This window comes from Ambystoma mexicanum, chromosome 1p (assembly GCF_040938575.1).
Source record: "Ambystoma mexicanum isolate Mex_15411 chromosome 1p, UKY_AmexF1_1, whole genome shotgun sequence".
Taxonomy (NCBI): Eukaryota; Metazoa; Chordata; class Amphibia; order Caudata; family Ambystomatidae; genus Ambystoma; species Ambystoma mexicanum.
In genome coordinates this window covers 221,991,079-222,017,231 of record NC_090921.1, presented here as the reverse complement: position 1 = coordinate 222,017,231, position 26,153 = coordinate 221,991,079, and the positions used below count along the sequence as shown (strand labels likewise).

Below are 26,153 nucleotides of genomic sequence, written 5' to 3'. Positions count from 1 at the left end.
GTGTGGACTCATTGTGGACTCCTGACCGCACTCACACTCTCATGGGAATAACTGACTGCTCTCCACGTTTACCTTGATTGGGTTTTGGCTAACCTCTCAGAGTTCTCAGTTCACTATAACTAGGGGGGGCCTCCTAAAATCTATCCAAAAGGCTAGATTCCAGAAATCCATCTCAACATCCATCACCTTCCACCATAAGTAGCCCCGCGGTACCAAGTTCAAGGAGGTGGTTTGAAAGGGTATCATGGATTTGGGAGACTCTATTGTGGGTTTCTTGTTGTGAGTGGTGTCTTACCTTCTTGTAGGAGGAGGGAGTAGAATGCTCTTTAACCTGCTGGGGAAGCCAGACCTCTTATCAAGTTTTTTCTTCAATTTCTTCTCCCTACGGTCTCCAGCCCGACAGTGAGCATCCTCCTAATCGGCCTCAGCAGTAAGCCTTCTCTTGAAGAAGAGGGATCTGCAGATGGCAATTTAAACAAAGTGCACAACACACTTGTGGGTTCATGGATTGGCACAAACCTCAGTCCTCCTTTACATGTTCCACCAAAAGGCAGTAAAGGCACACCTTGTGGGAGTTGGAAATTGTTAGCTGCAGCACACAATCTTTGCTTGGTTTGGGGACCCAAGACGTTGTTAGAAAAAAATGAGTGGGGTTCCTGAGAAGCGAACTGAGTGCATGGAAAAATAGAGCTGATGCTATGGGTTGCAAATTGATCCAAATAGATCGCCACACAAATCATGTCCAGTGTCATGGGTGCACAAAGAAGTTGCGCAGAGCTGAATGGCAAACCCTGGCTGTAAGAAGCTTCTGAGAACAGCAGGGGCTGGAGTATACATAGCACAGATGAGGAATCTGTGGAAGGGAGAAATCCATTAGAATCCTAAGTTTTCATACATTTTTGTTTTTTCAACTGTTTTTAAAAAGTTAATTATAATTATTGTGTATGTTCAGTAATACAGTGGTACCCTCTTCAGTGTAATACAAGATTTCAGATAATAAGACAAAACTCTAGAGGCATTGGCAAGGTTTTCTGACATTCAAAATCTGTTTTTAGTTTGGAGGCTTAGTCTTGCTAAACTGTCTATGGTATTGTTTTTACCAGCGGTCAGTTTTTCTGTGTGGATTTTTAATTTCATGAAAGGGTCCTAATGTGTATTGCTAAGGTTCCCATTTGTTGTTCCTTCTCAATTTAATTTCAGATCAGAAACTAGGTTCTCAGGGCCCAAATAGCTTTCAATTTAGAAGGTACTAGGGTACTTGAAATGTTTACATTTTAGTTTATCACCAGCCTGAATGTTTTAGTAGTTAGGATACAAGGCACTGACGGCATGTGGAAGGCACTCACCAGTCCCACGCTTCCAAGGTCCAAAAGGCTGAAGGGCTTAGCCACCACTGCCTCAGTCTGGATAAAGTTTTTCAAGATGTCGGTTGACGTAGTTTGGATATACCCGAAATCCTGGACATTGAGAGAAAATAATGGGTGAGGCAATTTTTAAAAAGGAAAATGCAGAAGAAGGTTATGCTATATACTGGTGTATGAAACAAGGGTGCAGCTTCTGTTATGTTTACTTTGCCTGCACAAGAAAATTGCAAGTCCAGAAGTCCCTCAATTGCAGTCGAAACGTTAGTCATCTGCTTTCTTTTTAACTCATTACAGACTGCGGTTTACTTATTAGTCAGTCATTTATTTAATTTCAAATTTCTTAGTATTTTTATTGGTAGGCTTATGACTGTTCAGAGTAAATACTGATGAGTGCGTCTCTCAATGCACATGTAAATTATTTTTCCAGTTTACTATGTGCAATGCTTGATAATAGCACTATATTTTAAAAAGTAAAATACAAAGTTTTAGAACAGCCAAGGCATGGTCAAATCTCAATCTGCTAGTCCCTCCTGCCACCATCGGCACTATGTGGCAAGTTGGTTTGTGCCTTTCATATAATTTAAAGGGCAAGTGGATACTTGTCTGTGGCAGCACTTTGACTTAAGCTGGATCTTTCACTGAACCAGCACTTTGAGGGATGGTAGACCTTTCATTGTGGTGGAGGCATGATGAGTAATGCTCCCTCCCACTATGCCAAAAAGCTCATCTAACCTTGCTCTCAATTGACAAGGTCACTGATAAGGAATTAATATTTTCTTTGGAAGTATCATGTGAAAATTTTCCTGAGTGTCAACCAACAGCAACCATTTACATTGGGGGCATCTCTGCATAACCACCAACCTACCAGCATCTCATCCAGAAGCTCGTAGATCAGAGCGAAGTTTAGCCGAATGGTCTTCTCATTCAGACCTCCGCAGTAATCTTTGATCAACCCGACCAACCTACACACAAAAGAGGGTGGGGAACAAAACAGAAGTAACAAAACGGAGTGGGGAGGGGAAGACTTGAGGATTTAAAAGAAAAAATAAACACAAAGCACTACTTTGCCATCACAATTTGACCAACATAACTCATATTGGTTCATTTACCCCAATGTAAACATATTGCTTATTGTCAAATACACTAGAGAAACTGTTATGACTGCTTTTCTATACTCTGGCCTGGTGGACAGATGTATAGAAGGCCAACCTATATTGTGACAGGAAAAACTCTGGGAAGTTGTAGCCAAACTAGTTTAGGTAGCAGTGACAGGCAGTCTAGGCTAAGCTCTTCGGAGTGGTTGAGCTTGTAAATGGTCCACAATGACGTCACACATTGGGCATCACAAATTGCACTTAGACAGGTGGGTACAAATACAGTTATTTCATTATGGCCAAAACACACTATAGAAAAATGAATACAAGCAGGTAGCCTTACACACAATACCATCAACCTAAATACATATCTACATTCACTTGCTTCAAATGCACAATTCAAAACAGATACTCGTGCAAAGGAATAGTTAGACTAATATTCTACACAGAAAGGTCCACAGAGAGGGTCCATAGCTAAAATTGTCCAGCCCCAAGTTGTCTGGTGCCTTGTTCCCTATTGTTCAGGATACCGTTCCACTGAAGTTAGGATGCAGGAAAAAACGCAGGGTCACTGGGGTCCAGTGAAGGATTCTTAGAGTTAAGGTTCACTGTAGACTAATGCCCAAAATTAGCCCCAACAGTCAGGTCTTGCAAAGGCAAGCACTGGCAAAGCCAATAGTCTTAGACATACGTTTATTATAAGCCCATTGAATTATGGGGGTATAGGGGTAGGTTAAAATCTCAATAACTTACCCCCCCTTACGGCCCTGTGGAAACAACAAAATGCGTACGACAGAGGGGGGATCAATTTACCAAATTTTGAGATATACCACCTAACGGCGCAACCACTGTATGTAGCCAGGTGGCTGGCGGAGGACGAGACAGCAGAATCCAGGCTGCTGAAGGAGGAGAGTGCCCCATACTTTTTACGAGAACTAATATGGCACACAAATCAGAGATGCGGGGGAGACCGAGATTGTTAACACTGGGCTGGAAGGTCTGGCACAAAGCGTGCCGGACCATGGGAGGACCGACCCCATGCTCCCCGCAGGCGCCCCTCGTGGCACTATGCGGAGCAGATGACCAACTAAGAAAGACAATCAGGAAATATTGGGAGCCAGTGGGCCTGGCCACCCTGGGGGATATCTGGCAAGAGGGGGAGGCTATGGATTTCCAAACAATAATGTTGTGAACCGGGGTACAGGCGGGACAGCATATCACATATAGCAGAATAGTCAAAAGGGTGAAAGAAACGTGGTCCGAAATAGCGCTACTGCCATTGAAACAATCTATGACATCTCGGAGGGAGGGCATGAAATATACAGGATATACGAATTAACAATGTCAAGAGTGGGAAAAGAGCCGCTCAAACTAAGGCGGGACTGGGAAGAGGAGGAGGGAGAAGCCATTCAAGATGGGAAATGGGAGAGGGCCCAAAGATAGCATAAGAAGGTGTCCAGAAATGGCAGGTTACAACAAATCCAACTAGATGTTACCCGCAGAGCATACATGACCCCCCAAATGATAGCAAAATTCAGAAACGCAGAGGCACAAACATGTCCCAAGTGTGGAGAGGAGAGAGCCGGGATGATCCACATGTTCTGGGCGTGCCCGGAGGTTGGGACGTTTTGGGGGGAAATTAAACACAAGCTATCCGAAAAGGGAATTAAATTAGACATGGAATCCATATGGGCATGCATGCTGGGGGGATGCCAGGCCACGTAACTTGAGACATGTATGCAAACTCAAAGACTTCGCATACATCCTGGGCAAGAGGAGAAGTGCCATGAGCTGGAGAGCAGCTCATAGACCTAGATTGGAGATGTGGTGGAAGGACCTCCTAAAGTGGGCAGACGCGGAGACAATGGCATGGTATGAGGCGGTTAACCGAGGGGAGGGTGAAGAAGTGGGACCACTGATGGAATGGAGACAAATGATAGCCTTGTTGCATGGGTACACTCAAAGTGACCTCAGTGATGACGACCTGCCCGAGAACCAGGAGGAGAACTAATCCTGAACAACGGGAGCTGGAGGTACAAGGGGGAGAGCTCGAGTTTAAGGGGAAGGGAGGGGGAAGACATTAAGGAGAAAAAACATGTAATGTATACTATGACACACACATGCAACTGAAAATGTCGGGAGTGTAAGTTATGTTTTGTTTGTTGTAAAATCAATAAAACCATTAAAAGAATATTTTTAAAAAAAGCGGTAAAGCTAAAATGAAATTCCCCAAAAAAGTGGGGAAAAGATACTGCTACCCTGGGGCGTGGCTTCAGGGGCATGTAAAAGGACGTGTCTACTGAGGGGCCCCTAACGATCCTAAACTGATCCGCTCAGAAGCCACGCAAAATCTGCTCATGGGGAATGAAATTGCATGTGCGGCCCGATGAATACTGGAGCGTGATGCCGAGCGGACTAGCACAGTGACTCGTGTGCATCCAGTCTGACGAAAATTGCAGCGGCGCGGGGGCAAAGGAAACAAAATGGCGGCCCGAGGCGAACAAAGGAATTGACTCGATACTTAGTATCCGTTTGTGGATGGCCGCTTGCAGGCGAGTCAAGTGTTAACGGATACATATGAGAATGCCCTCTCACACATGAAGGAAAGAAAAGGATTCCCCATTGCTACACAGCGGGCTTGAAACGCACGTCAGGGGCCACAAATAAGCAAGTACAGTACCGGCATATACAACAGGGACGCGCGCACTAGGAGACACGAGAGCTGTCTGACGCACTGAGCGGCTGCCCAGAAGAAAACACTGCGGGCGCTCGCTTCCTTTGCCGAAGCACCGGATGAAGAAACGCAACGATCGGAGCTATAAACAATCCACTGCTAGCACACCGCGATGCCGCGGTAACATTAGCTACAATGTCACAACGGGGGACAAGGAAGGGTGAAGTGTAATGAATACGCTCGCAACTGAGCCTGCAGCGAGCCCCGGCGAGTCATCCTGCAAAGCCAGTCAGCACAACAGTGCTATAAAACATAATACAAGGCCGCATTCACCTTTTAAACGCTGACCCAGCCACTCAAGACACACAGTTGGGCACAGGCAGAGACACAGGGACTCGTGGAGGCCTGAAGCAGGTACGGCGCAACGCACATGAAGTGCTTGATGGGGCTGTAAATAGCATATGGAGCACAGTGTCTCCAGCTCGCATGTGGGGACCGGACAGTGGGACCACCAGAAAACGCAATGAGTTAGCGAGGCGGTGGGAATGGATCGTGCCGCAGGCAACCCCACGAAAGTGGATTTGTAGTAAACCAGGCGGCTGATGCCGTTACTACACAAAGACGTGGTATGGGAGGCACACTCCGGTTCGCCCACAATAATGAACTAGCCCAGATCGGCGGCAACCTCCCCTCCTAAAATAAAGCAGCCAAGGCATACTAATCCCCACGGACCCGTGGCCCAGAAGCGTGGAAGGCATCCACAAGTCCATGATGTGACAAAAGGAAGGTGCGCGCAGCACACCCAGTGGTGAGGACCACTGAGGACTTCATAAACAGTTAGCACTAGCAACCAGACGACGCCACGCGGGCAGGAATTACCAGAGGGAGAGACGGGCCCAAAGCAGACTGGCCCCGGCCGCAAGCTAATACCGGGCTGTAGGCTCACATTAACTAGGTCTCACTGCACGGTGCATCATATAAGCATGACACTCAGCTGAAGAAGAGCAAGAAGGGCAACTAAATACCCCAAAAGACACATGGGGTAGCCACCAGAAATCACGGCAGCACAGACAAAGCGCGAAGTGGTAAACCAGACCACGGTTGGTGACTGTAGGATCTACAGTAACATCAATACAGGCCCTCAAGCCCCTGGACACGCAGACAGCGAGAGGCCCCACTAAGAGACAGAGTGCAAATACTGAAAGAACAGCAGCGGCCGAGGACATGGGAGGACATAACCCATTCGCGACACGAAACAAACAGCACACAAGAACTCTCACCATAGCCCCCTGTAAGCATCATAGTGAAGTACGGACTAACCCTGAGGCGCTAAAGACCATATTCCTGAGCACCTGAAGAGAAACATACAGCAACGTCAAGATGGCGAATAGACAGTCCAAGGGAAAGGGCAAACAACCTACGTTGGAAGAATACGCTAGAACACCGCAAATGTCAGAAGGGGCTAGAAGTAAGGAAAAACCCCCACCACAGATACCGCCATGGGGAGCAAAGACCAGCAGATAATGGAAGCGATTGCAGACTTGAAATTAGCATGGGAAACTAAACTGGAATCGGCCATGGTCGAACTGAAGGCGGCACTGGAACTTAAAGTGGGCGCAGTACAGGAAGAGGTGAATCTCCTTAGGCAAGATGTCAGAACGCTGGCAGAACGCACGGGCGAATTGGAAAAGGAGATGGCCCCGAACACAGCTGCATGTAAGTCTCACAAATCAGAGATTCACATCTTAGAACAAGCGTGAGTAATCTGGAAAATAGGGCAGCAGAAGCAGAAGAACGCGCCCGGAGAAACAACGTACGCATTGTGGGATTGCCGGAAGGAGCAGAGGGATCAAATCCCACGGCCTTCATTGAAACAATGCTGCTGCAGGAAATAACGGGAGGGGTGTTGACCGAAGGATTTGCGGTGGAACGGGCGCATAGGGCCTTAACAAGGAGGCCACCACCAGGGGCCCCACCAAGGCCAATTATCGCCAAAATCCTGAACTATCGAGACAGGGAAAGAATCTTAGATTTTTTTTGAAAGGAGGAACGATAGAAAGGGCATCAGCGAATATCACAGCATACCTGGATTACACACTGATGGTACAAAGACGGTGCATGAACTATGGTACAGTGAAAAGACGGTTACTGGAAGCAGGTTATAAGTACATGCTAATATACCCAACGAAACTGAAGGTGTACCACAAAAACAGAGCATTGTTCTTCGACACCCCAGAAGAGGCGCCAGATTGGCTTGACACACAGAACTGCCCATCGGGTACTGGTATCCAGAAGGAAGACGGCGCAGATAAGTAACATGGAGACTGCAGTACCTATGGTGCTGCGGACCCAGACACTGGGACTAGAATATAAGACAGGGCGAAGGCAGTTGTGACTTTTGCTACATGGGCCGCATCGATAAGGATGCTTAGGCACAGTGATATAGTGCAAACTGCAGGAGCCTCATGGAACCCGCTCTTACACCCCACGAATAGATTAGTTAGTATATCGATAGATCGGTAACACCCTGCTGGGTTCCTGATCTCGGCAACCTGAGATAGGACCAAATGCGGGGGAGCCTGAGATCCAGGGATGAAGCTGGGCACCAGTTTGGGATGGGTAGGGAGGGTGGAGGGACGGGAATGCGTGTAGTGAACATAGTTGGGGGAAATGGGATGGGGGATTAGTTGGGGAGTTAATGTTGAATTTAGATGGGGAACAAGCCCACATATATGCCAAACTAAGTTGGGGAGAGGAACAGAGAGGGGGCCGGGGGAACAAAATATGGATGGCAATGGGAAGTCAGAATCGTAACTTGGAACGTGAGGGGCCTTAATAGCTACTTGAAGAGGAACAAGGTAATGATGTATTTGAGAAGGCAGAAAGTGGACATAGCATTACTACAGGAAACCCACCTTACCAAAGAGAAACTAGAGGTGGTCAAGAAAAAGTGGAGCGGGACCACCGTGGGAGCGACATATTCAGTTTATGCCAGAGGGGTGGTTACCTGGGTAGCACCTCATGTGCCATTTCAGATGCTCCAAGCCACGGTGGAGCCAGACGGGAGGAGGATAGTGATACGCGGGCTGTTGGAGAACAGAGAATTGAGCATCATAAATACTTATGCCCCCAACCAAGACACAGCGGCCTACTTCAGGACCCTATATGGCAAAATTAGCCCCCTCTTGGGAGGTGCGATTATGTGTGGAGGGGATTTCAACTCCACTCTATATCCCAAAGTGGACAGGTCAGATACGAAACTAGATAAACCCACCCCCGCCGCAAAAGCATTACAGGCCTTGCTGAGAGACTTTGGGCTAGAGGATATCTGGAGACAGCAAAACCCAAATGATAGGCACTACTCACATTATGCCGCCTCACAAAACCTATATGCGAGACTGGACTATATGTTTGTCGCCTCTGAACTCATAGGTGAAATGATGGGCTTGGAATATAAGGCAAGAACGCTATCAGACCACTCCCCCCTGGTCGTGGAGACACCAGCCCCCCAGAGCAAGAATCCCAACATGGAGGCTTAGAGCCGAGGCCCTGCGGGACTCTGCATTTCGAGAGGATTTAAGGGAGGAGATTATGGAGTACTTTGACACTAACACAGTGTAACGCTCACCTGACTCCCACGGAGGCGCTGGCCTGGTTCGCGCTGCTGTGACCTCTTCTAAGGTGATGCGCAGGGTTCGGAAGACGGACTGGACCGGGCCCCCAAATCTGGCTTGTCTGGCTCGCAGAAGTATCCTTCTGTAGGCAAAAATAGGGGATTAACTGTCTGCGGGGTAATGCAATCGGCCTCCCACTTTCCCCTCTCACCCTCCTCGAAACCCTTCTGTGATTCCTTGTAGCGTCTCACCTTAGGGTCTGGAAGGACGAGCTCTCCATCCTGCTTCTGATGCAGGGGCGCGTTGGTATCCAGTTACTTCACTGGATTTTTGGATTGGTGAGAACCAAACTTGCTTGGCTTCCAGGTAAGTTTTTTGATAAGAGGTTCCCCTTGTGTCCATGCATTAATGTACTAATGCTAGTGTCTTTTTCCCCATAGGGGCCGCGGTACGGAATGCGGGGGAACAGGCACCGACCCGAGATGAGAGGTGAAATCCTTGTAGAAATCAGGTAAGTCTTTAATGAGCGTTTTTTGGTAATGTCTTTTCATTCGCTCATTAACGCTGATGTCTCTTTTTCCCCATAGAGTCCGGGGTCCGGAAATGCCAGGATGCGGCGCGGACCCGAAATGAAGAGGGAATGAATCAAAAGGTAAATCTTAACATGGAGATTTAGCTTTCCTTATTCCCTTCTCTCTCTCACCTTTTGTTCTGGTTTTTTTTTCCCTAGGCGCTGGGGCGTGACTGCGAATCCGGATGATCGCCGCTGAACATGGAGGTGCCCTGTAAAGGTGAGTGGAATGCGGCGCTGCAGCGATCGACGTAATGAGCTTTTAAATAAAAGTCTTCCTTTTCAGGATTGTCGGTGAGATGTCTCCGGGATGCGGGTTTAGCAGGTAAGGACTTTTACTACTTCTGTTCTCTTCTTCTCTTCCTTTGCAGGTGATCCAGGATGCTGGCAGGCGTGGCAGAAGTCAGGATGCAGGAGCAGACACGGTGAGCGTCCAGCTGCTAGATGCAGAACAACGCGAAGCACGTGTGGCTGTTCGAGTGGGGTTTAAATAGCCTTGGAAGAAGTTCCAGGTATGTATCCTTCCTCCAATCAGGTATGTATCCTTCCCCGACCACGCCCGGATGGTAAATTAGTCCCACAGGTAAAGTAGTTCCTTTCAGGCCTCAAGGAGGCCGGGATCCTGCAGCATGGTCTGCATTAGCTAAGTGCACCCAAGCACTCCCATAATGAGCCTGGCGCCTATGGCGCCAGGACTGATGTCTTTTATGAGCCTGGCGCCATAGGCGCCAGGACACTGTCCAAAGGGCCCCTATATGGGGTTGCTGGGTCCTTCCTTGGGGACTGGATGTCCGCTTTCGGGGATGCAGGGCTTGACACACAGGGAGTGTGAAGTCAGAAGAAACTTTATGGGAAGCATTTAAAGTTCTAGTAAGAGGTGCGGCCATATCCAAATCTAGAGGGCTCCAAGCGGGCATAGAGCAAGAGCTACAAGAAACAGAGAAGAAATTGGAAGCAATGATACGGAAGGGGGGTAACCTCACAGGAGGACACCGAACAAGTGAACCAATTACAGCAAGCCAATAGCGAGCTCTGGGAACGGCTATGCAAATTGAATTATAAAAATATACATCGAAAGGCAGCACGCGGGTGGGAACAAAACAGGGAGGCTGGTGGCATGGCTATATAAAAATGAGACACCGAGAACGGTAATCAGGGAGATAACGGGAGAAAAAGGGCAGATCTGGAACACCCAGGAGTGAACGAGGGGTTCCTTAGATTTTACAAATTCCTCTATGAAGATACAGGGGAGGAAGCAGGGCGAGAGACGCTAGAAACACTGGAAGACATAGGATTACCCAAATTAAATGAGGAGGAAAGGGAGAACCTGGAGGCCCCAATTACCATAGAGGAACTTGAGACAGTGGTCCTGCACTTACCCACCTGTAAAGCCCCGGGACCAGACGGGCTCCCCAGCGAATTTTACAAAACGTATAGGCAAGAAGTACTCCCCCCCCCCCAGCCCCACCCTGTTGGCCATGCTAAATGAGGCGTTCGAAAGGGGAAGGCTGCCGGAATCCCTAAGAGAAGCAGTGATTGTTCTGCTTCTAAAACCCGGTAAGCCAAGCACAGAATGCGGGTCATACAGACCCCTATCCTTGTTAAACCAAGATAACAAAATCCTCACAGCAGTGCTGGCAAACAGACTAAAAAGGGTAATTAATAAACTCATGCACCCTGATCAAACCGGCTGTGTTCCGGGAAGGAGTATAACCGACAACCACAGGAGACTCCACCATATAATAAAACAGACAGAGAGCGAGCTCGGCGAAATGGCAATAGTCTCGCTGGATGCAATAAAAGCCTTCGACTCCGTGAGGTGGCCGTGGATGATGGCGGCATTAAAAGAATATGGGATAGGACCTGGGTATCTGAGGTGGGTTAAGATGGTATACAGCTCCCCAATATCTAGGGTCAAAACGGGCACGATAATCTCGGATAAGTGGCAACTTAGCAGGGGCACAAGGCAGGGCTTGTCCCCCATGCTATACATACTGGCACTAGAACCATTAGCAATCAGCCTCAGACAACAATATGGGGAGATAGGAATCCACACAAAGGGGGGACCGCCCTTGATATCACTGTACGCTGATATGTTGCTATACCTGTGCTTCCCAGAGGAAAACTTGCAGTATGTCCTGGAAGTGATGGAACACTACGCGACCCTTTCTCGGGTATAGCATTAAACCCTAAAAATTCAAGCATGTTCCCCCTGGGAAGATATAGGGGGTCCCCACAAAAGGGACCTACCTGTCTTGCAGATACCCTGGCAGACTAGAACATTCAGATACTTGGGGATCAATATATATCATACGGCCGCAGATGAATATAAATACAATACAGAGAGGGCCGTGGAAGGCATCGAGAATAGCATGGGGTTCAGGTGAAACTCCCCCGGGCCATGGTGGGCAGGGCGGCCTTGCTCAAGATGGTGGTTCTGCCCAAGCTGTTACACTTTTTCACGAACATTCAATTCATGCTCCCCAAACGCTTTTTCACAAAACTCCAGAGCCTATTGCAGGGGCTTCATATGGCATAATTCCAGAAACAGGGTGGCCCTATGGAAGCTGCAGAACCCGTATGATAGAGGGGGCATAAACCTGCCGAATTTTGAGATATACCACCAGGCAGGGCAGCTTCAGTATGTGGCCAGATGGCTGTCAGAAGAAGAGACAGCAGAAGCAAGATTGCCAAGTAGGGACTGCACCCCATTCTTTCTAAGAGAACTAATATGGCTGCCTAAATCAGAGATGCAAGGACGTGCGAGACTGCTGGAACTAGGCTGGAAAACATGGCACAAAGCATTCCAAGTGGTGGGAAACCAGACCCTGTGCTCCCCGCAGGTGCCTCTGGTAGCGCTATGCAGCGGGGACACGCAAATGATGAGGGGATTCTGTAAATTCTGAGAACCGATGGGCCTAGTGATCCTTGGAGACATATGGCAAGATTGGGAGGTACTAGATTTTCAAAAGATAATGGAAGACACCGGGGTACACACAGGACAATACATTACATACACCAGAATCATCAAAGGAGTGGGAGAAAAGTGGTCCGCGGCAATATTAGTAGAACAACCTGACGCAATCATTGAAACGATGTATGATATCTCTGAGGGCAGGCACAAAATATCCTGAATCTATGAATGACTGATGTCCAGAGTGGGCAAGGAGTTGCTCCAACTGAGGCAGGAGTGGGAGGAGGAGGTGGGAGAACCTATGCAGGATGGGAAATGGGAAAGAGCCCAGAGGTACCACAAGAAGGTGTCCCGGAATGTGCGGCTGCAGCAGATCCAGCTATATATCACCCACAGGGAATACATGACCCCCAGTAAAATCGCTAGGGTTGGAAACTCAGTGACACAGAAATGCCCCAAGTCCGAGGAGGTGGATGCCGGGATGACTCACATGTTCTGGGCGTGCCCGGAGGTGGGAAGGTTCTGGGAGGAGGTTAAACAACGCCTGTCTCAAAAGGGGATCAAGTTGGAGGTAGAGTCAGTATGGGCATGCATGCTGGGGGGCTTCGCTAGACCACGTAATTTAAAACACATTAGTAAACTGAAAGACTTGGCCTACATCCTGGCCAAACGGAGAATCGCTATGGGCTGGGAAGCAGCCCAAAGATCCAGATTAGAGGAGTGGTGGAACGACCTCCTGAAGTGGGCAGAGGCTGAGACGATGGCATGATATGAAGCAGTCAGCAGGGGAGGGGAGGAGTAAACGGGACCCCTGGTAGCATGGAGACAGATGGTAGCTATGATGTCGGTACTCTCCCAGGTCGAATCCAGTGAAGATAACACCTGAAAACAGTAAAGGAGATAAACCCTAAGTAACTAACCTTAACGCATTGAAGTAGGAGCTTGAGTTAAGGGGGCGAAGGGGGGGACTGTGAAGCGTAACATGTAAATGTAAGACAAGATGTGTATTTATGGAAATGTCCTATATGTTGGTTAAGTTTGATGTGTTGTTTAAAATAAGAATTTAAAAAATAAAAAATGAAACAAAAAGTCACTGCTACCACCAGCCCATCTTTTAAGCACATCTAGAGTAACCAAAAAATCCTCTGAGTGTTAGTCTATGGCAACAAAAAAAATGCACCCCATTGCACTGCAGTGTAAACTGCTTTGTGCAATGATAAAATGTTACAAATGATACAAAAGTAACCAAAAGTAGTAACACAGTAACACGACTAAGGGAAACGCTGCTTCCCAGTACTGATAGCCTGAAGGACATATGAGTTTCCCCATAACGTGTGAGCAAAGGCCAGTGCAGTGAAGCTTAAGACTTCACTGTACTGCAAAAAGTACAGATCAGATTAAAAAATAAAAGAAAAATGTTTGGGGATTCCATAAAGATGGAAGGAAAGGTGCAGCAAAGAGGAATCTTTCCTAACAGAAACATTATATAAAATACTGATAGAGGGCCACCAGAATTAGTCATCTTGGTGTTCAGTGTGACAGGGAGCGCAAGGTGTGCATTTCGACAATTTCAAGGGCACGAAGATGTGTATCCCAGCACATTTCAACTGGAGTAGCATCCCTTCTTGTGGACTGGCACTAGCAAATAGTAAGTTAGGACCCTGTTCATAGCTGCGCTTCTAAAATGCACTGCACAAAATGTGGACTTCTGGAATTCAGGGAATGAAAATACTTTGACATCCACATAACTTGGATAACTTGTAATTCTTCAACTGGGACTGTTATCTGTAAACTCGTTCTGTGCCCAAACCATTGAATACAAATTGTTCTTCCAAACCATGTGGCAGCTCAGAGGAATCAGTAGGGCAGCTACTGCTGACATGGTCAGTTAACTGTTCAAAATAGTCCTCTTCCGAGGTACTCACCTATTCAGAAACTCGATGAATGTGAACGGTGAGCTGTCCGATGGAGTAGATATCACAAAGTAGTGGCCGCTGTCCCGCACGTGGATGAAGTGTAAGCCTTCATGCATCTAGAGAGGAAAAACAAATAAGATTACTTTAGTAGCAGGCTTGCAGCATAAGTGAGTGTTTACTCACTATTCGCTAAAAGCATGTAAGCCCCTGGATAAATAGCATGATTATACACAGAGTGAGTCACCTAGACACTTCCCCCAGGAATGCACATTCGATTTACAAATAACGAATTTACGAAAGGCGTTAGAAAAGCAAGGAACACGTGTACACCTACGGCAATGGGCAGTTATCAAGATTGATATACTGAAGCTTTTAAGAGACCGGCTGAATCCAAGACACGTCATTAAAAGAAACTCAAAAGCTCTAGGAGCAAGTTAAAAACCCTGAAAACCAACTATTCCAACCTGCAGGTACTGGCTCATAAAGCCAGATACAAACAACTGTATCCTGTAATCCAAGGGGAGTCCCTGTTAAAGGAAAGTCACAAAGATATCCTGGACACTTATAACCCGGCCATTTTAAATGCTACACCTGACCAACAACCAGCTAGCCCAGACTCTATCCAACTGCCAACTTATCATCATTTTACCCCAAAAAACTCTTTGGTCGGTCCATTTACCCTGAAATACGAGCTCAGATCTCCCAAAAAAATTCGCCCTCCTCTGCCACCTTTGAAGGGTTCCCGAATTCGAGAGTAAATCCCAATACTGGTGAATTCCCACTTGTGTCTTGTCTTTTGACCATTGCCTACCAAAGTCTCTGAAAAAGCTGAAAACCGCTATACATTGTGGGTAGAGTAATGGAGGAGATAGGCTGTGCCAGCAGCCTTCTGAAATCTGGCAAACACTTATGAGTGTCACTGAAATATTTGTTTTGTACTGGGGGAGGAACGGAGGCAGGTGGGATTACCTGAGCCTCTGATGAGACGTGGTAGAGCGATCACTTATGAGCCGTACCCACGCCACCAGCCATGGGAAACAATAGCATCCCGATGCAGACGGAGTTAGGAATGGACATGGATCTGTAATAAATCATACCTTATCCCCATGTGAATGGGCTGATGGCAGTATGAAGGAAGTTGTTGTGTTTTGATCTATTTAATGTATGCCCTCATTATGATGTGTCTGTGTTCTGTGTTACGTGATCTATTGGTTTTCTAACCTGAGCTCTAGAATGTTGGAGTTCCAGGACCGTTTGTGAAGTGGTTTACCCACCCTACCCACAGCTGTGTCTGCTGCCTGCTCCCTTAGTTCTTAATAAATCCCCTATACACCTCATTTCAGTGTCCTCATTATTTAACAGAAGTCATTCCTGACACTCATGTTTACTCAATATTTCACCAAAGCATGTAAGTGCCTAGATAAGTGGCATGAATATATACAGAGAGAGAGTCACCCAAGACACTTCCCCAGGAAGGGACATTTGACTTAGACAGAATAATGAATTTACGAGAGGCATTAAAAAAGAAAGATGCACGTGTACACCAACAGCAAAGGGATAGTTATCTAGATTAGTATACCAAAGCTTCTAAGCGACAGACTAAATCTAACGAGAAAGGTAAATCCCTGAAAACCGAGTACTCTAATCGGCCCATAAAGCCGGGTACACACGATTGTAACCTGTAATCCTAGCATTAAAGGAAAGTCCTAAAAATATTTTGGATACCTACACCCCTACCATTCTAAATGTTAGACCTGACCAACAACTGGCTAGCTCAGACACCACTCAACCGCCGGCCTATCATCAGTCTAACCCAATAAACTCCATGGTTGGTCCATTTACCCCTGAAATACAAACTCAAATTTCTAAATTTCTTTTGCCTTCCGCTGCCAAGTTTTGAAGAGTTTCCAAATTTGACATCCAATACCAGTCCTGGAGCATTCCTGCTTAGGCAACTCCCAGGAGGAGGTGATACTTTAGTTACTGTCCATGTCACCTGGAGCGCTACTGATTTGTTTAATATTGTTCAGAGATTTCCAAAGATATGAGAAGATCCCATTAAGTTCCAGGAGGAGCTTCAGGTCATAATAGATTATCACCCCACTTGTGTAGATTGGGATCAATTGTTGCAGGCAGTGCTGCCCACAGATACATTTACCTTGCTCAAAGTGTGTGTCAATTGGCCAGCTAAAGAAACTGCCACCTCAGGGATTCGAAAACCTTTACTGATTGACTGGTACAAACTACTGCTGAAATTTGTCTTCGAAAGACTGTTTGGTCTATAATAAATGCATGCTAGCAAGCCAACAGACAAAACACTGTGCAATATCTTGAAAGTTTGAAACAATTCTTGGAACAATACTCTGGGATTGTTGATGTTGCCCTTGCAGCGCCTCAAGCCGTGGTGGCTCAGTTTGTTATAGGTTTGCCACCGAAGGTATCTGAAGGAATTAAGGGATACTAATAGATTGGGAAGGAAAGGGTTTGGTAGAAGTTTTTTTTAGCTGCACAGCAGTTTCATGAACAAGTGGAAAGACGAAGAGAAACTACTGAAGCCAAACATAAGGCGTTGCAGATAGAGTTTACAACCTCCCCAGGGAAGGAGAGGATTTTGCCCCGCGCCAGGTGGGCCAGGGCGGGGAAGAGGGAGCGGAGCGCCCAATCATTTGAACCAGGAGAAACCGCTGAGAGGTATTACACAAACACATACATAATATAAGTGCAATTTCTGTAAAGAGTTTGGACATTGGAAAGCCGAGTGTCCACATCAGCCTCAGTATGATGGTCAAGGCAGGCAGCCAACAGTGTCAAGCAGAATGACAAGGTGCCAGCCTCCACCGGCAACACTTCAGACCGATGGTTAGGATTGTCAAAGGGCCTCTGAACTTGTTGCACCACTTATATCGATTGATCCTACTGCCCTGTATATTGATTGTGTTATTGATGGTCAAAAGATTTCATGTTCGGTTGACAATGGAGCATCACACCCCACATTAAAAGTTTGAGTTTTCATGAATGCTGTATTCCAATGAAGTTGTCAATGCTGCAGATATAGGGGGATACTGGCCAGCTAAAGAACTGCCACCTTTAGGGATTTGAAAACTTTTACTGATTGATTCAATACCTCATACTCTGTCTACTCTGCTTATGGTTCTAATAGGTCCAATTTCTGACCAACGTGCATTCTTGCTGAGTCCCTGTTCTCCTGTCAATTTGTTTGGATTAGATTTATTGTGTAAGCTAAGCTGCTCTATATACTGTTCCCCTGATGGTATATACCTTGGTACTCCATCACACAGACAGCACGAGATGCTGCAGTAAGACAGGAAATTGCCCATTCGAAGCCTGGAGTCCAGGCCGACACTCACTTCCCGAGTCATAGTCCAATTATGGTCAACCCATGCAAATTACACTGGTTATATGGTTAATGCTGAGCCAGTCAAAATTACTCTATCCTGCCAAGCTCCTGCCATATCTATCTCAGCATCCTATTTCTTGACAGGCTGAAGAAGGTATTCATCCTGTGATCAAATCCATTCTAAGACAAAATATTAGTTTACCAACTCGCAGCCCCTGCAATATTCCGATTTTGCCCACTAAGAAGCCAGGTGTAAATAGGTTTATCGTTTCATTCAGGACCTGCGTGCAGTTAATGAAGCCGTGTTACCTGCTTTTCCGGTTGTACCTATCCCGGCTACCATTTTATCATATATTCCCTACTCAGCCAAGTACTTCACTGTTGTATATTTGTGCTCAGCATTTTTCTCCAAACCCATACATCCTGACATACAGAACCTGTTTGTTTTTACCCATAAATCCACTCGATATACGTTCACTTGGCTTCCAATGGGACATGTAGAAAGCCCTACCATGTTCTCCCAAATTTTAAAGAAGGATCTGGATTCAGTTCAGGTTCCAGGAGGGTCAATGCTGGTGCAGTACGCATATGATCTGCCCTAGCCTCCCCCCCTTGGCAGTTTATGAGGAAGACTCTCTTATTCAGTTGAAAGCGCTTGCTAAAAAGGGTCACAAGGCATCTAAAGATAAATTACCGTTGTGTCCGCTCCGTGTGCAATACCTGGGTCATGAGAGTTCTGCTGGGGAAAGACATTTGTCCCCGGATCGGATTACAGTGATCCAGAAAGTCCCTAATCCCAGACTAGGAAGCAGATGAGAGTTAATCGGAATGCTAAGTTTCTGTAGACAGTGGGACTTGGGATATGTATCCATAGTTAAGCCTCTTCAGAAACTTGCACGATTCCACCCCAAGCCCCCACCATGGTGGGGGCTTGGGGTGGAAGAAGACTATGCCTTTGTCACCATTAAACAAGCGCCAACAATGGTACAGTAATCCCTCTGTGCTGTGAGAAAGGGTTTCCTCAAGTGTGTTGACTCAGTTACACGGTTATAAGCACCTGTCATTATCCTACCACAGCACAGCGATAGCTTCCAGCTTGTCTGCGAGCTGTCGCCACTGCTGCCCTGTTGATACAAAGAACTGACTCCATAGTGCAGCGGCATCCTGTCACGATTGCGGTTCCCCATATTGTGTTGTCATTATTGCTTAAAGGGAAGATAGATCATATGTCAAATTCCTATCTCACCCATTATGAAAAGTTGCTTATTTCTGCTGCCAATGTAACTTTGAATCGATGTTCAGTTCTGAATCCTGCCTCTGTGCTACCAACGCTGCAGGATGGGGAGCCGCATAACTGTCAGATTGTCATGGAAACAATTTGTCACCCCACGTTTATTTATCTGATGTACCTTTGTTGAATCCTGACCCGATTCTTTTTGTCGATGGGCCTCGTATCCGAGTCCCAGAAACTGGAGAATTGGTCTCTGGTTATTCTTTTTGTAACTCCATCAGCTGTTCTAGAAGCATATTGATTACATATGGTAAAATCAGTACAAGTCGAGAAATCTTGTGGCCCTCACCCATGCTCTGGTCCGAGATAGATCGGCTATGATATGTACAGACTCCAGGTACGCCCACGGGGTGGTCCGTGACTTTGGTGTTCTCTGGAAGCATTGTGGAGATGTATCTTCCACATGCACCCCACAATTAAATGGAACATATGTATCAGATTTATTGAATTCATTGTTAATGTAAGGGACATGAACCCTCACATTCATTCACTTCCAAAGTGAATACATTAGCAGATGGTGCAGCTCGCTCAGCGTCTTTAAATAGGCCTCTGTCTGCTAATGAATTTCATGTTTGTGTTGCAGTTCCACTGTCACCAATCACAATCACTTTCTTTTCCAGTCTGGCAATCCTCCAAGATCAAGCCCCAGAAGCCGAAAAGGTGACCGGGACCCAACAATATTATTATGGGCCATAATACAGAACACCCAGTCTAGGGCACACATGCCCATCCAACCCCAGGAATGGAGCCCCTTGGGAAGACCCAAAATTCCTTATGGGAGGTGTTCTGGTACCAAGTGGGCCTCTGGGGCGCCAGGCTCAGAAGGAAGGCCAACCTATGTGGAACACTGGGTCCGTCAGCCTACCAGGCCCACTATACATGTGCATCATGCACTCGGCGTGGCAGGGTGTGCCCATCAGCATCTCGTGTTGGGAGGGGCAGGGTGTGCCCAGCCAGACCGCCTGTGGGCGTGGCTACAGCATAGACTATTTAAGCCCCGCCTCTGCTCCAGTCCGTGCTTCGCGTTACTTTGCCTTGCAATGTGACACTCGCAATTATTCTGTTTGCAGATATCATCCCGTCTACCTGAGAAATCAAGAAGCCTGCAATTGCTTACCTTGAGACGCACAGTTGACCTCATCGACACGAGTGAAGAAACCTGGAAACCTGCAAGTATGCATTTACTCACCCGCAAATCCATCACCACATCACGACCGCTACGCTGAGAGAGAAGAGAAAGGTTAGCACAACACCTTTGAAAGCACGCGCAATGCCAGGTTTGCGCACGCTCACATCAAAGCTTCACTTAGCTGTTGCTTGTGTCGCTGCATACCGTGGTGTGGCCATCTGCATACGGGGACCCATTGCCACTCATCGCAGCCGCCTCAGCACATCGCGCTGTGCTCCAGAGCCGCATCAGCACCTAAAAAGGGGAAAAGAGACAAGGTGAGCAAAGGAACGATAATCCCCATTAACGAGCAACATTGCAACTGATGCGAAGGACATAAAAAGGCACAAAATACTCACCAGATCACAAATACTTAAAGGACTGTCACAAAAGGGGAAAGTCACACTTAAGGACTAGGCCGCAGCTGGCCTGGGTCAGTCCTCACTAGGAACCAGTGAAGTAACTGGGTTCCTGAAGATTAGATCCCCTGCGAGGACAGCAGGACAGCGAGCCCATCATTGCAAAACAACAGGAGCAGACCCGGGGAGGTTATTCTGGACCATCCTAGTCTGAGAACCAGAGGGAGGTTGTCCATCACTCAGAAGCACAGGACCAGTAGCAGCTAACGCCTCAGCAGAGATCATGTGAGCGTAACAAATATTTTAAGTTATGAGTAGATTCCCTCTGTCACTCTCCAGATGGTTACCTGTTAGCACCTAGGGTATTTCTCCCCTACCTGGTCCATGAAGCTCAGGCATTAAGCTCATTCAGGTAAAAATGCTATGATCACTTTATTGAGTCGAGATTGGATGGCTCCTGCTTTAGCCTCTATTGTCATGGAACAGGACTGGAAACACTATGTCCCCAGTCCTATTGAAGGCCATAGACTAATGACAGCCAGTAGAACAAAGAAACATGCAGGCAGAAAAAGAATCCAGCCTTACAAAAGGCTTCTGTATCCTTTCTATAGAAGAAATGGCCTACAAACTACATTTCTCAGGTGTACCCGGGCCAAGAACGACTTAATCCAGCCCACGTCGGGCAGGGCGCGTGTGCTTGTGTCCACAACAACAACCAAGGCACGGGGCTTGTGCTCAGATGCTCGACCAGGGAAGATGTGTCCACCGGAGCTCCGAGTAAGGGGAAGCACACGAGGGGCCACGCCCCAGAGATCCTTCATCCAGGCCCCTCGCCTGCTAAAGATAAGTAGCACACGCTGCTGGGAACTTAAGCACGGGGGGGGGAAGGCGCACAAAGCTGCACAGTGGCGAAAGGAACCACGCAAGTTCTCGGGAAGCAATGAGGGGCATACGCAGGGGGGCACAGCCCATAGTCTTCACGTCCCCCAGCTCCCGAAAAGATAAGTCCATTGTGCCCGCAGTAATAGCGTCGTAGTGTTATTGGAAGGCAGCTCTTGAAACACGCGCAGAACGTAGTTGGGCGGCAGCGCGAGAGCAGTGCATGTATTTAACATACTAATTAGCCATGTGCTATGATTCAGGAAGGGATCACACTTAATTTCATGCGATTCCTAGAGTAATCGCAACCCATCACATGCGACTGACAGCACGCATAACTGCCACATTCAGGCCTCATATTCTGTGACCACCAGCAAGCAATAATACGCGGAGCCACGCGCGGCCATAGATCCACACGTGTTAGGTCCAGCGCAGTACAGTTGCATGCACATTAAAACTAAGATGGATGGTGGGCCTATAAGAGCACTCAAAGGGGTGAAACTAACCATTTGCATGAATCTGTACATGTGTGTGTGTGAAGAAACACGCAGATAGTAACTCCTACTCTCTTTGCAGCACTAATACTGCTCCAGACCCCGGACCGGAGAGTGCGCAGGCAGGAGGCCAGCACTCACCCCAGAGATAAGTCTCTTTTAGGCTTTTAAGCCTTGCTGTATGGTGTGGGGGAGAAATTGTGCATGCTAAGATTTAATGTATACTTGTTGTGTTATCCTATGTTCCCTTCCCTGTCCACCTCCCCTCCCCTAATCCTCCCAGCGGTTACCCTTGTTACCTGAACCCATCCAACCATTGTGATCCTAATCCTCTTTCCCCGCCAGGGTCTCAGAGGCTTGTTTAAGTTTTAACTTGCAGGTGCCCAGACCGTGGAGGGGTTGGTTGGTTCGTGCCACTCCGGAGCCTGGAGGCTGAAGCTGTGAGATCTATGGCTCTATGTTATTGTGAAAAGTGTGTTGTATGATTAACATATGTTGTTGGGAGAGCGCTATCCATGAGGATGCATGCACGTCCTGTACCGGAAGATCCATTCTTGCACGTGTAGACAGTTTATACAGCTCCCCGACCTGCTTGAATTAGGTCTATTGCGTGGTTTTGGTTGACATATTTTCTGGGTGGGTGCAGGCATTCTCACTTACAAAAGCAGACGCTGTCACAATGGCTAAAACGTAGTAAGCAGAATTTATACCTCAGTTAGTATTGCCCCTCAGTATAGATAGCGACCGAGGTACCCATTTTACCGGTCAAGTTATTAGAGAATCGTGCAAAGCTTTAGGATTAACTCATTGCACTTATGCACAGTCTAGAGCACATGTAGAATAGAATTCTGCAATGGGGACCTTACATTAAGGCTGACTAAAGTGTGTAAAGAGATGGGTTGAAATGGCCCAAAGCCTTGCCACTGGTTCTATTTGTCATGCATAATAATCCACAGCGTAAACACAAACTGTCCTCCAATGACACCCTCACTGGTCGCCACCTGAGAATGGGAACTGTACTCCCAGCAGTTCCCCAGATTCAAAGTCTGCCGTTAGAGGATAATACACTGCTCCAATATTGTTGCATGTTGATTAGAACTGTCTGACCTCTCCATGCTCAGGTCCCTGAAGCCCTGCCTGAACCGGCTACTGAACCCTGCCACCCTCTGTAGCCAGGAGACTGGGTCCTGATGAAGGATCATCAGCAGAAATATGCGCTCTAGCCTAGATGGCATGGCCCATTTCAGGTCCTCTTGGCCACAAACTCTGCAGTGACAAGCTAGGGAACCCGGGCTTGGATCCATGAGATGCCCTGTCGCCATCCCAGTTGACAACATCACCTCTGCGATGACCGATCTTCCTCTGCTTGGCACCAGTTCCACTGCAACCTCCGACTCCCCCACTAGTGATGTTGCCAATTGTTTACTAATGTTACTGGAACTGAACAGCCAGTACCAGAAGGTGAGGGTGCCACCCTTCATAGGCCAATATGCTCACGTGCTGAACCAGGATCTGTATCTTCGAAACCTTTTCTACACAGGGAGGTCCCTGCAGGAGTCATTGCTAAGGCTCCTTTGTTAGGTGGTCGAAGTTCCGGAAGAAATCCCCCTGATTCAGACTTTGCTGTTGGCATACCATCTTCAGTGTCTGACTCCTCTGGACCTCACAACGCAACCTCCAAAAGGTAGGTTATGTGATCCTGTGGAAGAGCTCTTCAGAGTCAACAGCTCTGAACAAAGTGGCAACTGGCCAAGTCACTTGGCTACGGATCTGTCAGCTCAATGACGATTAATCCCAGTGAGGTGGTGGTGCACTGGCAGATAGTAGAGGCCACTACTGTCGATTCACCAATACCTGAAAGTTATGGCCCCTGCTGGTATCATCTGTTAGTCATTCGGTTTGTTAGAATGACCCATATATGCACGTGGCTCTGGTACATGGGATACTTGTAATTTGAACATTTAGTTGGAACTTTTTGATGGAACTTTTGAACGTTGATATGTACTTTGCTACAACTTCACAGAGCCTATAAACTTTGAACCGAAAGTTTTGGTCTGGTGAACTTACTTTACTTGTATCTTGCACCTTACCTTTACCTGCCTTGATGGACTAAATCAAACTTTGTCTTCTAACTTTGTGCCATGAACCTTTGGGCTGATGTCACAACCGGATTACTGAATTTGGACATTGGAGGACTAGACCTAGTGTACACTATGTCTGGTTATATTTCTCTAATCATTGTTATTGTTAGAATATTGATATATTATTGCTTTACTGCAACAGATGCTTTTCGTACCACCTGTCTTGAAAATTAAGGTATCTCGGCACATCCCTGGGCTCACAGTAAAAACGCTTACTTGCCTCTCTCCTGGCAGTATGCCTGCATTTTTTATCTTAGTGGCTGCTTGGTCTGTGCCCATTTGACACATGACTCATCCTTTAGGTTCCCTATCACACCCATCCCCTTTCAGTGGGGGGATGTCAGTTTGGATCTCAAGTTGGTTACCCAGCCTCAAGGCCCAGGACCCTGTAGGGATGCTCATTCCCACTTGGGCTTTACTGATCCTTTGAATGTTCCAACCCCAGACCAAGTACACACTAAGGCAGCAGCACTCCACCTTTCATCCCCAGCAATTGGTCTTGCATGCTACACCAACCCAAGTCCTCTGTTCATGGGAACCAGCAAATGTCAGTATTATCTGTCTACCTATTACAATGTAGTGATCAATAATGTTACATTTACCTTTGACTGTAATTCTTTATTTTCTCAATCCGGTTACGCTACGTATTCCGTGACCTATTTCATCTGTGGGGACAACCGCTTATCCCTGGCTTCCCATTAATTGGGGAGGGAGTTACATGGGGTATATCCTGCCCACAGTGCATCGTATGCCAACCTTTCCAGCTAAGTCCGGTCTCAGAAGAACAACTGCATGGATAAGCTTTTTGTGGGGTTGGGATATCTTATACCAGCTCTTGGGGTTAAGATAAATAGAGGCCGTCTGACCCAATTGTCATGGTTAGTGGTGGATATTGCAAATGCCACTGCTTCCTTCTCAACTTTATTATCACAAGAGCAAGTAGCCATCCGAACGAGGGTGCTTCTGAATTTTATGGCTTTAGACATAATTTTGCACTCAAAAGGAGGTGTCTGCGCAATCGTGAAGGGTGCTGTACTTTCATAAGTAGTTACTCAAACAATATTACTAACATTGTCATCCACATTCGTCACACTCTAAGCCACCTTCATACCTGTCCGGAGGCTTCCTGGACCTTTGGGTCTGGGATTGAAGTTCTGTTGGGAACTCTGGGTGTGCCAGTTGGTCAGATCATACTCAGAGCGCTAGTCATAATTCTAAGTCTGTCCTGTTTGTTGATGGTTTGTAAGTGTCTCTATTATCGGGTTTGCAAAACCTATTCTGAAGTCTCTCAAGCTGCCCAAGTCATGCTACGGAAGAACTAATCTGCAATGACATGCTAAAATGTGATTTTTGTTCGCCTAGTGATGTATGTAATGAGACTGGAGTGAATGTCTCATAGGAGGGGACTGTGGGGAAACATTTGGAATTAAACATTTTATGTACTCCCATTAAATACTGCTGCATTATAATATTGAGAGATACTGCAAACTGCCCTATTTAAACAACGGATTCCTGCTTGTGCTAGGTGAGGTTTATGCTTTACTGTGCATGACTTTGCGATGAAAGTTCTTCGCCTAGAGTGTAGCTATGCTCACCTTCACATCTCTTACTTCCGACAGGTTTTAGGCTCCCACTTTCATAGGAAAAGTGTTATTAGCAGTCATCATACTGTAAGCGTTCTGAGCCAGCCTCGGAGTGTGTGTGTGAACCTTTGAGGAGTATATTCAACTTCACTAAAAATATCATGTTATGCTGTCCCTGATAAAACTGACTAACATGTAAGAACACAGCTGTAATCAAAGGCTTGTATAGTGGGGATGTGATCACCCCTTATACTGAAATGCACGTCTTCCTTTTGGTATAAGAGAAAGGTACACAGAGGATGGGGGTTCTCACTTGATCCAAAGTCTCGTATTGTCATTTTGTTTTGTCCTAATGTTCACTTTTTACGGATAAACTGTTAACCAATCCACCGGAATAGTCTGTGGTAATTATTTCCACAACACCACAAACAATTACAGTTCTTTTCTTAAACTTGTCACATTAGCAAAGGCAAGGATTCTATGGTTCTTGTATATTGCGGTAACTTTGCTATGCACATCAGTGTACTTAAAAGACCATATAGGGTGTTTATTGTTAAAAATAGACAAAGTAGACATGGCTTTCATTTCTCATCTGCCCTGATAATGTCTCACTGTGCCTTGATAATAATGCTGCACCTCAGCGCTTAAACCTAATAAGGCCACAGCATATTAGAACCTGCTTGCAGTACTGGGAAGAGAGAACATGACCTAGCAGCTTCTGTTGCAATGCTCA

General features: G+C 46.8%; 1 protein-coding gene across 3 annotated transcripts in view; it reads right to left on the bottom strand.

The window, feature by feature from the left end:
• AP4M1 (adaptor related protein complex 4 subunit mu 1) overlaps nt 1-26,153 on the bottom strand; it is a 585,491-nt gene that overhangs the window by 364,171 nt on the left and 195,167 nt on the right. For all 3 annotated transcript variants that reach the window (XM_069646421.1, XM_069646423.1, XM_069646422.1), the window contains 3 exons: nt 14,157-14,263; nt 2,230-2,326; nt 1,347-1,457 (listed from right to left, as the gene is read on the bottom strand). In XM_069646421.1, the coding sequence (XP_069502522.1) occupies nt 1,347-1,457; nt 2,230-2,326; nt 14,157-14,263 (315 nt within the window). The remainder of the gene's footprint in view (nt 1-1,346; nt 1,458-2,229; nt 2,327-14,156; nt 14,264-26,153) is intronic.